The following is a 12001-nucleotide window of genomic DNA, read 5'->3' on the forward strand; positions in this document are numbered from 1 at the left end:
AAGTCAAGCTGTCCTGTATTTCAAAACAGAAAAGCATCCTGCTTCTTTCTACAAAGCTTTCTTCAGAACTATAGACCACAGATTTACATAAAGATGGCAACACCAACAAATCCTAGAATACCTTTATGCTTGGTAAGTAGACAATACAGTAAGAAATTTAAAAATTCATGTAAACTCAACAAACCTTTTTTTAACTCAAAAGTAGTCAAGAAAATGGATTACTTACTTTTAAAATTTATAATCTTGATTTAAATATTTAAAACCTGTCATGATAATTGGAGTTAAAAATAAACAATAATTTCACATACCTTAATGGGGCAAACATGTTTTACAGTGTACTCACAGACTATAACTAGATAAAAATATAACCAGCTTTTTCTGAATACTGTAACAATAGATCATGGAAAAATTCAAATAAGAATAAAGTCACATCTGTAATTTTATGGCTATAGATAGTTACTTCACAGCCATGCACATGTAATTTAAGATGTGAGAACTTCAGCAACGTCTTCAGAGTTATTGAGTTAATTAATAATAAATAATGTTTATTTTATTCAATTATGTGTTTATTTTATGCTTTAAGTTGAATTGTGTGACTTAAAACCTGATACAATATTACCTGAAGAATATTACATCATTTTGTGAAGCATATCTTTCACTTTCATTTCATCATTACTGTCCACAGTCAGAAAAACTCAGTAGTAGTTGTGTTAGGCTGTTAATGTCTAGAAACAATATGTTTACAATTATATGTTTGCAATGTAACTACGCACTAGTCCATTTTAAACTAAAACTAAAAAGGTATTTTTTTTGTTTGTTTTGTTTTGTTTTGTTTTTGTTTGTTTTTTAGTCATAGTGTGTGACAATATGTATGAGATACAAAGTTTGCTTTAAAAAGTACAACTGAGCAGGTTTTTCTCCTTTAGAAGAAAATTGCTTCTAATACAAGTCTATATTTTTCACAATTGTGTGATTTTGCAAAAAACATAAATAAAATCTTGAAAAAAGAAGGTTATGATTTCCATATGTGCTATTAATTGCTCTTTCATGGCAAAAGTGATAAGCAAGCATTAAAATATAAATTTTCTATTCATCTTTATAGCATTGTCATACAGTAAGTCATGGTGCTTCAGTATCATATTGTTTTTCTCCTCAAGCTTAGTCCACAGTTCCTGCACACAAACTCCACTAGCCACACCTGGCCATTCAGTGCTATAGCAGAACTAATTGGTGAGTCAAAACTGCTCATTCTATTCTTTCATCTTTCCCTTATCCAACTGATTACAGAACCTGATTATCTTCCATACTGAGTGAGAAATGGTCTGTTGTCTGTCTATCCCGTTCTATCCCGTTCTAGTTAAAATAAGTTAAAATACCCTGTACAAAATTAAAATTCTCCCCATTTTATCTAACCTGCAGCTCTAGTGTCCTCTAGTGTCCAGCTCTAGTGTCCTAATATACCATCTGTTCCATGGTATATTTTTACCTCATGACAATGTTCATGAGATACAGATCTGGGTATAGATCTGTTACTACTATAACCAAAACAATGTGGTTACTACTACTATTAATTAATGGACATTTATTTTTCAAGGTTTATATTGTGCTTTCAGAGCTGACTAAGAATGTATACTTAATTATACATCAAGAGAACACATTTTGCAGGCAAATGTAAATTGCAGTCAAAAAGCTATAAGTCGATTTGCGTACAAAGAGGCAAAAAAAGAAAAATGTATTTGCCAACATATCCTAAAAAGAGGCCACATTATGGAGAGAAATTATGGATGAATTTGGTGGCCATCCAGGGCAATATAGGTGAGGTCAAAAGCAGTTTAGCAGATAGGCTGAGTCAATAAAATATTTCTCTATGCACAGACAATGCTTATGACCCAGATGCCAATGCTAAACAACTGTGGATAAATAAAACAGCAGTCAAAGACCAAGAGGACTGCCTCATCTTTATGGATAATGGAAAAGGCATAGACTATGACAAAATGCACAAAATGCTCAGGTACGGCTGCATTTATGAAGACTGCATTATTTTTCAGAGCAGAAATAGCATAAGCATCAGTATTTTTCTTTCTTCTCTCTCTCTCTCTCTCTCTCTCTCTCTCTCTCTCTCTCTCTCTCTCTCTCTCTCTCTCTCTCTCTCTCTCAGTTTTGGCTTCAGTGATAAGCAGACAGTAAAAGGCCATGTTCCAGTTGGTCTTTATGGTAACGGCTTTAAGTCTGGCTCCATGCGCTTGGGGAAGGATGCCATCGTGTTCTCAAAGAAAGCCAACTCCATGTGTGTGGGTTTTCTGTCACAAACATACCTCAAAGCGATAGGAGCACAGAATATCATAGTGCCTATTGTCATGTTCACCAAAACTGGCCAGACTGATATCCTTTACCTAGCAACAGAGAAATAGATGGCTAGATGAAGCACTTAACTTGACACTTCTAAAGGATTTTTAGAACTTCAGGAGATGAAAAAGAAAAACAAAACACAAATTTATACTGCTACATTGTCTGCATCCTCAAACATAGAAGATTTTATTGCTGATACTGCTTCATAGCTGTGCCTACCCCAATTATAGCCACTCCACCTATTGGTGATCATGTGCATGCCCCAAGGCATGTCTCACTCTGCATCAGGGTCCACACTGTCCTATAACAGTATTCACATCATCAACAGTGCGCACTTCATCTGTATGGACTGCACTGACTTACACCAAATACACACACTTCTAATATACATCCATCAACTTGTTTACATGCTGCTTACATTCATCAAACTGTTTACATGCTTACATTCATCAGACTGTTTACATGCTTAATGTTTACAAACTGTTTACATGCTCTTTGCACACTCTGTATAACATTTCAGTCATTTGGCACATACTGTACAATATTTCAGTTGTTGCTGTTTTTGCACAATCTTATACACTCTTATACAATCTCAGGGACCTGCTGCTAAGAAACTGTGTTCATTCTAATATTACTGCAAGCAATATTGTCTGAACATACAGTATTTTCATACAGTATTTACACTGGTCGGTCGGTATACTGTCTTTTGTGTATTGTCTTTTTTGTATTTTGTGTATTGTAACTTTTTGTCTGCACTGTCTTTTGTTCTGCACTGTCTTGTCTGTCTTGTTTGTCTTGTCCTGCACTGTTTGCACCAGATTGCACAGTTGCACTTTATGTGGCTAGGACTAACTTAAGTCCTAGCCCTGTCTTTGTTTTATGTAGCACCTTGATCCTGGAGAAACGTTGTCTCATTTCACTATGTACTGCAACAGCTATATATGGTTGAAATAACAATAAAAGCTTCTTGACTTGACTTGCATAGAACAGATATATATATATATATATATATATATATATATATATATATATATATATATATATATATACATATATCAAGTCAAGTCAAGAAGCTTTTATTGTCATTTCAAAACTATATAGCAGTTGCAGTACACAGTGAAATGAGACAATGTTTCTCCAAGACCATGCTGTTACATAGAACAAAGACAGAGCTAAGGACGTAAGTAAGTTAGTCCTAGACACATAAAGTGCATCTGTGCAACCTGGTGCAAACAGTGCAAGAAAAAAGACAAAAGGACAGTGCAGGACAAAACACAGTGCAAACAAACAATACAAGGCATTACACAAAAGACAATACACAAAAGCAGCACTGACCAGTGTAATAACCGAATGTTCTATATTGCATGTGCAGAAATACTTTACTTAAACTATATATCTACTTAAACTACCATAATACCCCTGATTTGTTAAACATATTGTATAGTAAGTACAGTGAAACTATCACAAAATTTGTGTTGTAATAAAAGTGAGTAATGTGACAGAAAGGTAAACAAATCTTTTCTGAATATTTGAAAAGTCTTCTGTGCAGTTTGTTCCTTAACATTGTGGCTCACTCAGTGCTCATCCAGAGCATGCAGACTGTCTTCAACATATCCTGGAATATTCACTCTTTAACACAAAGGAAGAACTACTCTCTGAGTTCAGTGTTATCGAGGGGTTAAGCGTCCACGCAAGTGGAACCAGAATCATCATCTGGAACTTACGCAGGTGAACATGCACAGAGTTAAATAATGTTGTTTTAAATAAGTACACTGTTTAAATGACATTTGTATCACATTTAATTGTAATTTCGAGGTCTGTTCTAGATTTAGGTGGTTTAATTTAAATTGATTCAATTATAGGTGCAACAGAACAATGGTTTATAACAAACACTGGAAATGGTTTGCTTGTACAAATGTTTTTTTTTCTTCTTCCTTATTATTTTTTTAACTATTCGTCTGCAGAACATCTTCAGGAGAATTAGAATTTGATTTCATGAAGGACCCCTACGACATCCGGATCCCTATTGATGTGTACGAGAGCACCAGAGAGCCAAAAAAACAACAAAATCAGACATGCATGTCAGTTCCTGAGAGTGAATATTCACTGCGGGTGAGAACTTTGTAATGACTGATTCAAAAACATCAGTTCCTCAATCAAATCAAATTAAGAGATAATCAACAAAAAGGGGGTGGGGGAAAACCACAGTGTTTCTAATTGCACAAAGAAAACCATTTGTGATATTCAGTCTACATAAATGTCCTGGGTCTGTGGTGGATGCAGATGTGGCAGCCAGCTTTGTCAGCAGACAGATTTTCTGAGATTTTAAAATCTTTTAACCACTGCTTAAGTAGTCAGTAGTTGTCTTTTTCTCTTGAGCCAGGCATACAGCAGTATCCTGTACCTGAAGCCAAGAATGCAGATTATCATCCAAGGACAGAAACTCAGTTTGTCACTAAAAGTCTAGCAAAAGTCTTAAAGAACACATACAAACCTTGAAATCACGTATCGTAATGCAAATATTAAAAAAGTAAACCTATAAATTATTAATTAGAATTAATGGTTCAAGAAATGTTTAATGTCATGATCCTTAAGCTTTTGTCTTAGAAAGAGAAAATAACAATCACCTTTGGCTACAATGCAAAGAGCAAGGATCATTATGGCATCATGATGTACAACAAAAACCGACTCATCAAAGCCTATGAGCGTGTCGCCTGTCAGCGCAGGGTGAGGATCAAATAGTTTGTATACATTTTATCTTTATTCATTATAAGCTGTATGCCTTTTATGCACTTTTTTTAATCTGAATGAATTTACCAAAAAAAGAGAAAAAAGGCAAACAATGGGCATAGAAAAAGAAAAATAGTGTGAGAAGACTAGAAGACTTTATTATCATTTCACCCATATACAGCTGTTGCTTACCATAAAACAAAGTCAGAGCTAAGGACATAGTAAGTAGTCCTAGCCACATAAAGTGCATCTGTGCAGCCTGGTGCAAATAGTGCAGGACAAAAGTGTGTGTGTGTGTGTGTGTGTGTGTGTGTGTGTGTGTGTGTGTGTGTGTGTGTGTGTGTGTGTGTGTGTGTGTGTGTGTGTGTATTGTGCTCAGTACAGTTCAGTTCAGTTTAAGATTTCTCTTCACTGAAACGATGGGGCAAAAACATTTTCCTAGCATGACAGTTCACAAATCTATAAACATTTGGTTTGCAAGGGTTAGAGTACACAATCTTAAATGGCCTAAACAGAGCCCTGAACACCCTTTGGAACACTTTGAATTGGAACACTGATTGCACCCAATGCCTTCTCCCTCAACAAGCTCACTTGTTGCTTAATGGGCAAATCTCCAAAGCCACATTCCATAATCCAGGGCAAAGCCTTACTGGGAGAGTCAAGATTATTAGATGGATGGATGGAAGGATGGATGGATGAATGGATGGATGGATGGATGGATAGATAGATAGATAGATAGATAGATAGATAGATAGATAGATAGATAGATAGATAGATAGATAGATAGATAGATAGATAGATAGATAGATATAACCCAAGCTCTGGATTGAAACAGCTGTAAAATTGCAATGCGACCGACTGTGTCACCACATCAGCATCCATAACATGACATATCCATAAAGAATCCATATAATTTTTTGTTTGCTTTTTTTTCATCAAAGGTAGGGCATTGATGTTAGGACAATTACATCCACAATTGTGAACTAATCTGGATATTTAAAAATTAATTGGGAGCCATTTGTTTGTTAAAAAGTGCTGTCAGCTATTTAGACATACTACAAGATAATATACTAGAGATTACAAATAATTTTGATAAGGATATGTACTCCAATATGCCCCTTATAATTACAAATCTTTATCATGTAAGAAAATAGATGTCGTATAGTTGATGTAGTCAGATTTATTTCTTGGGTTTTGCATTTTTTCCTGATGATTGTGTTCTGTTGCTAGGCTAACAGCACAGGAGTGGGAGTTATTGGGGTTATAGAGTGTAACCACCTTAAACCAACTCACAACAAGCAGGACTTTGACGATACAGACGAGTACAGGTGCGTTTGACTAACATTTCCAGATATAACAAGTGTTATTCATCTACTCAATGTAGTTTAATGTAGTACTCTACAGAATACATCAACAAGCCAAAAAATCATAGGCTCTGTAAGACCTCTAAAAGTGCCTTGTGTTAACTGGCACCAGTATGACCAGCAGATTCTATAAGCATTGTAAGTTCAATTCAATTAAATTTTAAATAACACATTTAACATTGGCCAATAGTGAGGACCAGTGTCAGAATTATCAAATTCACAAAAGGTTTAGCAGAACATTGCCCAGAGAATCACTCTCTCTCCAGCAGCATGTCTTCTTCCCATAGTGTATCTCTGGGCCATAGACATGATGTAAAACAAAATGAGACTTATTAGACCAGCTGTCTTCCATTTCTTCAAGGTCTGATATATGCTGATATATACATGTCCGTGATGCTTTTAATGGGGTTACCATGGGCACCATGACTAGTCTGTAGCAACTAAGCCACATAACCCAGCAGGTGATATAGCACATTCCTTCAATGACCAGCATTACATTTTCTGGTACTTTTATGACAGTTGATCTGATGGGAAAATCGTTAATGGAGCCTTTATTGCATTTTGATGAGCCTTGGAAGCCCAAAACACTAGTGCTGGTTCGAGGAACTGTCTGAATACCACACTCATTTGGTATTCAGCACTGTTGACCAGAAGCACTCTTAATTTTGCTATTTCAAACCTGTACAGACCTAATCATCTGGCATTAATGATTTGGCCTGCATTCCTGCCTATTTTCCCTCCATCAAACACCACCAACTAGAACTGTTTTTTGCTTACCTTAGGACACCTAATGTATGATATACCTTAAGAGATAAGAGATATCTCTTATCTTGTTAAGAGATAATCAACAATATTTGCTTCATCTGTGAGTGGTCATTATGTTTTGGATCATTGGGTATAAGTATATAATTGGGTTAAGTATACTTTATGTACAGTAGTGCAGTTAAGAATGTTGATAAAGAATGCTATTTTTTGCCTGTACAGGAGACTCATGCTGAATGTAGGTTATAAACTGGAGGAGTACTGGAAGGAAGTTCGTTTTAGACATCAGAAAAACCTGAACTGCAAAGAACCAATTGAAAATACTGCGTAAGTTTAAAAGCACACACACACACACACACACACACACCTCACACATACACACACATGCAGGAATTGCTTTGCTGAAGAAAATGCATGCATCATCTATTTCTGATTTTGCACCTTGACATATTGAGTCACAAAGATTCCAGTGGTTCTGATATTTAAAAAAATGCTATAATAGAATATAAATACTGATAGTAAAGTGCAAATCAATTTGAAGAAATAATCTAAAGGTTCAGCGTGCTTCAGGACACACCAAACCCAATAAAACATTATGTGGGGGTTTAATGGGAGAGAGAGACCAGTCACTTATGGAATACAGTACATCTCCATTACAATGTTTTAAATAGACACAGGTCAGGTATCTAAGGTTTGTAGAATATACCTACTACATAAACAGATATCATGTACTGTATTAAAGGCCGCATTGATGTCCAGTACCTATTTCATCCTGGTCTGGGTCTGTACATTTTGAGGAAATATCTACGGTAGATAATAATAAAATTTCAGGGGATGCCTGCAAACAGAAATAACTACAGGAGTGGTTGGAAATGGGATTGCTATTTCTGCATGCACATATGAAACATGCATAAGAAGCTGTCTTCAATCCTGCATATTAGAAGTTACCTTTTACAGGTTCATGAGTTGAATTCCCTATCTGACATAGCCAAACAATTCAGCCACATTTGCATGTTGTGCTTAGTTTATGATTGGTTGAACAGGTTGTGTATTTTTGTTTACTTTACAGGAAGCAGCCAGATCAAACCTGGGTTCAGTGTGATGATTGTTTGAAGTGGCGAAAAATTCCAGATGGTGTTGATGCTAAAAAACTGCCTAAAAAGTGGTTCTGCCACATGAACCCTGATGAAAAATTCAGGTGTGTGTGTGTGTGTGTGTGTGTGTGCCTTTTTTTCTGTCTCTCTCTCTCTCTCTCTCTCTCTCTCTCTCTCTCTCTTTCTGCGTACTTGCTCATGAAAGTATCTGATATTCTCAGGAGTTGTACAGTCGAAGAGGAGCCGGAGAATGCTGATGAAGAACCGCCTAGATGCGGGACACTCTACAGAGAGTAGTGAGTACTGAGTAATGTTATTTGCAAAACTATTTCTTCTAACATATATAGTATTTCTTTTGATGTCATATATAATCTGTATGTACTTTCAAACAGTGAGAGAAATCAGTGGCAGGAGGAGAAAAACAGGCAACAGGTGATCATGCTGTTAAGCATAATATAGAGCTTGTCATATAGATCTATAATATGGTATGACTTGAACATATGTCAAGATAGTAATGTACATAGCTAAATGAAATTACTTGTCATTTGTAATGTGCACAGTTATAATGCGTTAAAACAAATCTTCATAATTACAGTGTTACAGTGTTGAAACTGCTTGTATAAACAAACACATTGTTCAGTCTGCCTTTGCCTTCATCCACCTGAGTTTTGATCCAACAGAGATCTTTTAAACTCATTCAATCCTGCCAAACAACACACAGCTCCACCCCAATTTCCTCTTCTCTGACATGTGCAAGTAAGGACTTATTTTATCTATTTCAAAGCATTTATTATTTACCAGTTTGTTTTCTGCAACCTATGTTTTAACTTTTTTAGGCTTCAGACCTTCAGTTCACATTCAGGACCCTCCTCTTATTATTACTCCTACAAGGTACTGTGATCATTCTGTCCCTCCGTCTGTCTCATGCACCTTCACATTGACATGATCTTCTGAGCACCTTTATTTCAGGACGAAGAGAACTCTAGGCCAGAGTCAAGAGGCGATGGAGATAAAGAAAGTTAGAAGAAAAGGTTCTGTGGACAGCATACCAGATAGTGCGTTAACATCCACGGCCTCACCTGGCATGTGCAACTCTGGCAATGATGCTAATGAAGCAGAAAGTGAAATAGCACCAATGGACAATAGTGATGATCACAGCGCAGTGCAACAGAAACAAATCAATCACATAACACAGACCAGTTCTGAGGACCAATTGAACTACAAAGTGCTGTATCTGAAGGCCATGGAGGAAATAAAGCAGCTCCAACAAAAGCTAATGGAGCAAGAAAAGGCAGAAAAAGAGCTTATGGGAAAGGTGAGTGTATGATGGCTAGAAACTAGAGTCACATTTGTAAATGTTAACATTTAAAATGGAACTTAAATCATTACTGAACTCATTAAAAACAATGCAATAATTCTGATGCAAAGTCGGTTTGTTTCACAAATTATTACAATTATCTTCCTGGCCTTCCTTCTTTGTACAAAATCCTCAGGTGGACGTTCTAGAAGCTAACAAGTGCACGCTGTCAACCTGCTGTAAGAGCCTGCAGAAGGATTTAGAGGACATAAAGAGAGAAAATAAAAAGGTGAAGTTAAGTGCAGAAGATCAAAGTGTCCAGACAGATTTTCAAATTTCCTCCACAGAAGAAAGTGCAACAACATCAACAGAAGCCTCCAACCTAAGAAGAGGAATAGATTTGCAATTTGGGACACAGATGCATGAGAATGAGGACAGAAGAGGAAGTGGACAAGAAAACAATAACACACAGTTATGCAGGTAAGATCTCTATTCTAGTAATATGCAAACAAGAAAAATACAGATAATGAGTTAAACTGATGTCTTGTTCAACTAGACAGATTTTTAATGAAATATTATTTAAGCAATCATTACCTCTGTGTCTTAATTTATTTTAGAAGAATTAGTCATTAGAAAACCCCTCTGAAATTAGAAAACCCTTCTGAAAATGGAAACCCTTCTGAAATTAGAAAACACTTGTGCAATGATTTTCAGCACAGCACAGCTGAACATCATTGTACTGAAGCAATTAAGCAAGACTTTCCTATGCATCTATATCTGGTCGGTGGGTTAGATTTTGTCTGTAGTGCATTGGCCACATTTTAAATAGTGTATTTTTACATGATACATTTTGTACAGTTCACATGATAACATACTGTTGATTATCTGCCGTTTGAGACAATAACTCAAATAGAGTCTCTCTTCTTTTTAGCCTCAGATTAAGAGAACTCAGAGAAAGTGTGGGACGTCTCCTGGCCACCTTAGTCCCTGCTCTGGACCTTCAGCAAGTAAACCATGATTCTGAAGACATTGATGAGATGCTCAATCAGGTTATCAATCAAATCTCTATGACAGAGGCAGCCTCTACATAGAAACAGTGGTGACCCAGAAGACTGCAAACTTTTATAAATCATTTGGTTTGGATAATGCAAAAAAGAACTACAAGCATGTCCGTAATATTTTATTAGTTTTTACTGTTTCCATTATGTTAAACTTAAAAATATCTTAATATTTAAAGCACATTTTCAATTTTACATGTATTATATAAGTAAGAAAAATTATGAGTGTTTAGAACAACATAGTCAGTTCATGTTTTAGAAATCTTTTATACTTTTATTTTTTCCTTTTTCTCTTTTTTTAATTTCCACAATACATGTCCCTTTCTATGCCTAAATTACTGCTGTCATCATTCAGTGCTGTTCTAAAATTGTATACAAATAAAGACAACTTGTTTATATAGTTTGCTGTGCAGTTATCTTGCTTGTATCATGCAAAACATTATATACATTAAGCCCCCTTTTTTACCCTGTGTTTCTTGCACTGTGGCAGAAAGCTGAGTTCCATTAATTATACACAATTATACCCCTCATCTCCATTCATAAAACCCTGCTAAGCTCAATGTCACAATATTATAGTAGAATATGTACAACAAAAATGTACATCTACTCTTCCTATGATGGTTTTAAAGCTGAGATGGATCAGTCATACAATCTAAGACAATATTTTTTTTTTCCTTTTCTATATTGTACAAGTGTGAAGTGCAATTAAAAAGGAACACATTGTTTCATGGGTATAACAGTTCCCTTGCACATGACCTGGAGGTTTGTATACTCATACTCGACATGTTCTGTTAGGATTAACATGTGACATTGTCTGGCAAAACAAAGTGTACTGACAAAGGGTACAACAAGTTTACAGTCTGGATTTAAACAGATAACGTGGGAAATCGCCATTGTTGGTGATAATGGAGTTAAAATTAAATCTAGATTTAATGGGCCTAACACCTGGTATTTATGAAGGACTGAAAATATTAATGTGTTCTGTGAAAATCATTTACTTTGTGTGCAAATAATGTTGCTTCTTTTCAACTTTAGATCTCATTGTATTTGGATGGTAGTCTGTACAAAGCATATTTTGCCATCTATTCTACCTTTTGCTGTTTGTACTACAAGAAAATTACACTGTGAGAAAAACTATGTAGACACCCAAGTGTCCCCAAACACATATGTGGTTCTTCCCCAAACTGTTGCCTCAAAGTTAAACGCAATGATTTGTCAAGAATGTCTTAGTATGCTGCAGCATTACAGTTTCATTTAACATGGTTTACATCTTGCACCACAGAACTCCACAACCAAGATCAGCAGCTATTGCCCTTTAGATGAATGATCACAAATACCCACAACCCC

At 35.8% G+C, this 12001-nt stretch overlaps 1 protein-coding gene across 1 annotated transcript; it reads left to right on the top strand.

Moving 5' to 3' along the window:
* Window positions 1-44: 44 nt before the first annotated feature.
* On the top strand, window positions 45-11054 carry LOC132849976 (MORC family CW-type zinc finger protein 3-like). The gene is made up of 16 exons (XM_060876027.1): window positions 45-132; window positions 1158-1230; window positions 1876-2011; window positions 2159-2382; window positions 3924-4077; window positions 4314-4461; window positions 6310-6407; window positions 7428-7532; window positions 8275-8403; window positions 8521-8595; window positions 8692-8731; window positions 8980-9055; window positions 9136-9190; window positions 9269-9614; window positions 9793-10076; window positions 10528-11054. The coding sequence occupies exons 1-16, from the start codon at window positions 94-96 to the stop codon at window positions 10685-10687; spliced, it is 2142 nt and encodes a 713-aa protein (XP_060732010.1). The 5' UTR covers window positions 45-93; the 3' UTR covers window positions 10688-11054.
* The last annotated feature ends 947 nt before the right edge of the window (window positions 11055-12001 follow it).

Source organism: Tachysurus vachellii, chromosome 8 (genome assembly GCF_030014155.1).
Source record: "Tachysurus vachellii isolate PV-2020 chromosome 8, HZAU_Pvac_v1, whole genome shotgun sequence".
Lineage (NCBI taxonomy): Eukaryota > Metazoa > Chordata > Actinopteri > Siluriformes > Bagridae > Tachysurus > Tachysurus vachellii.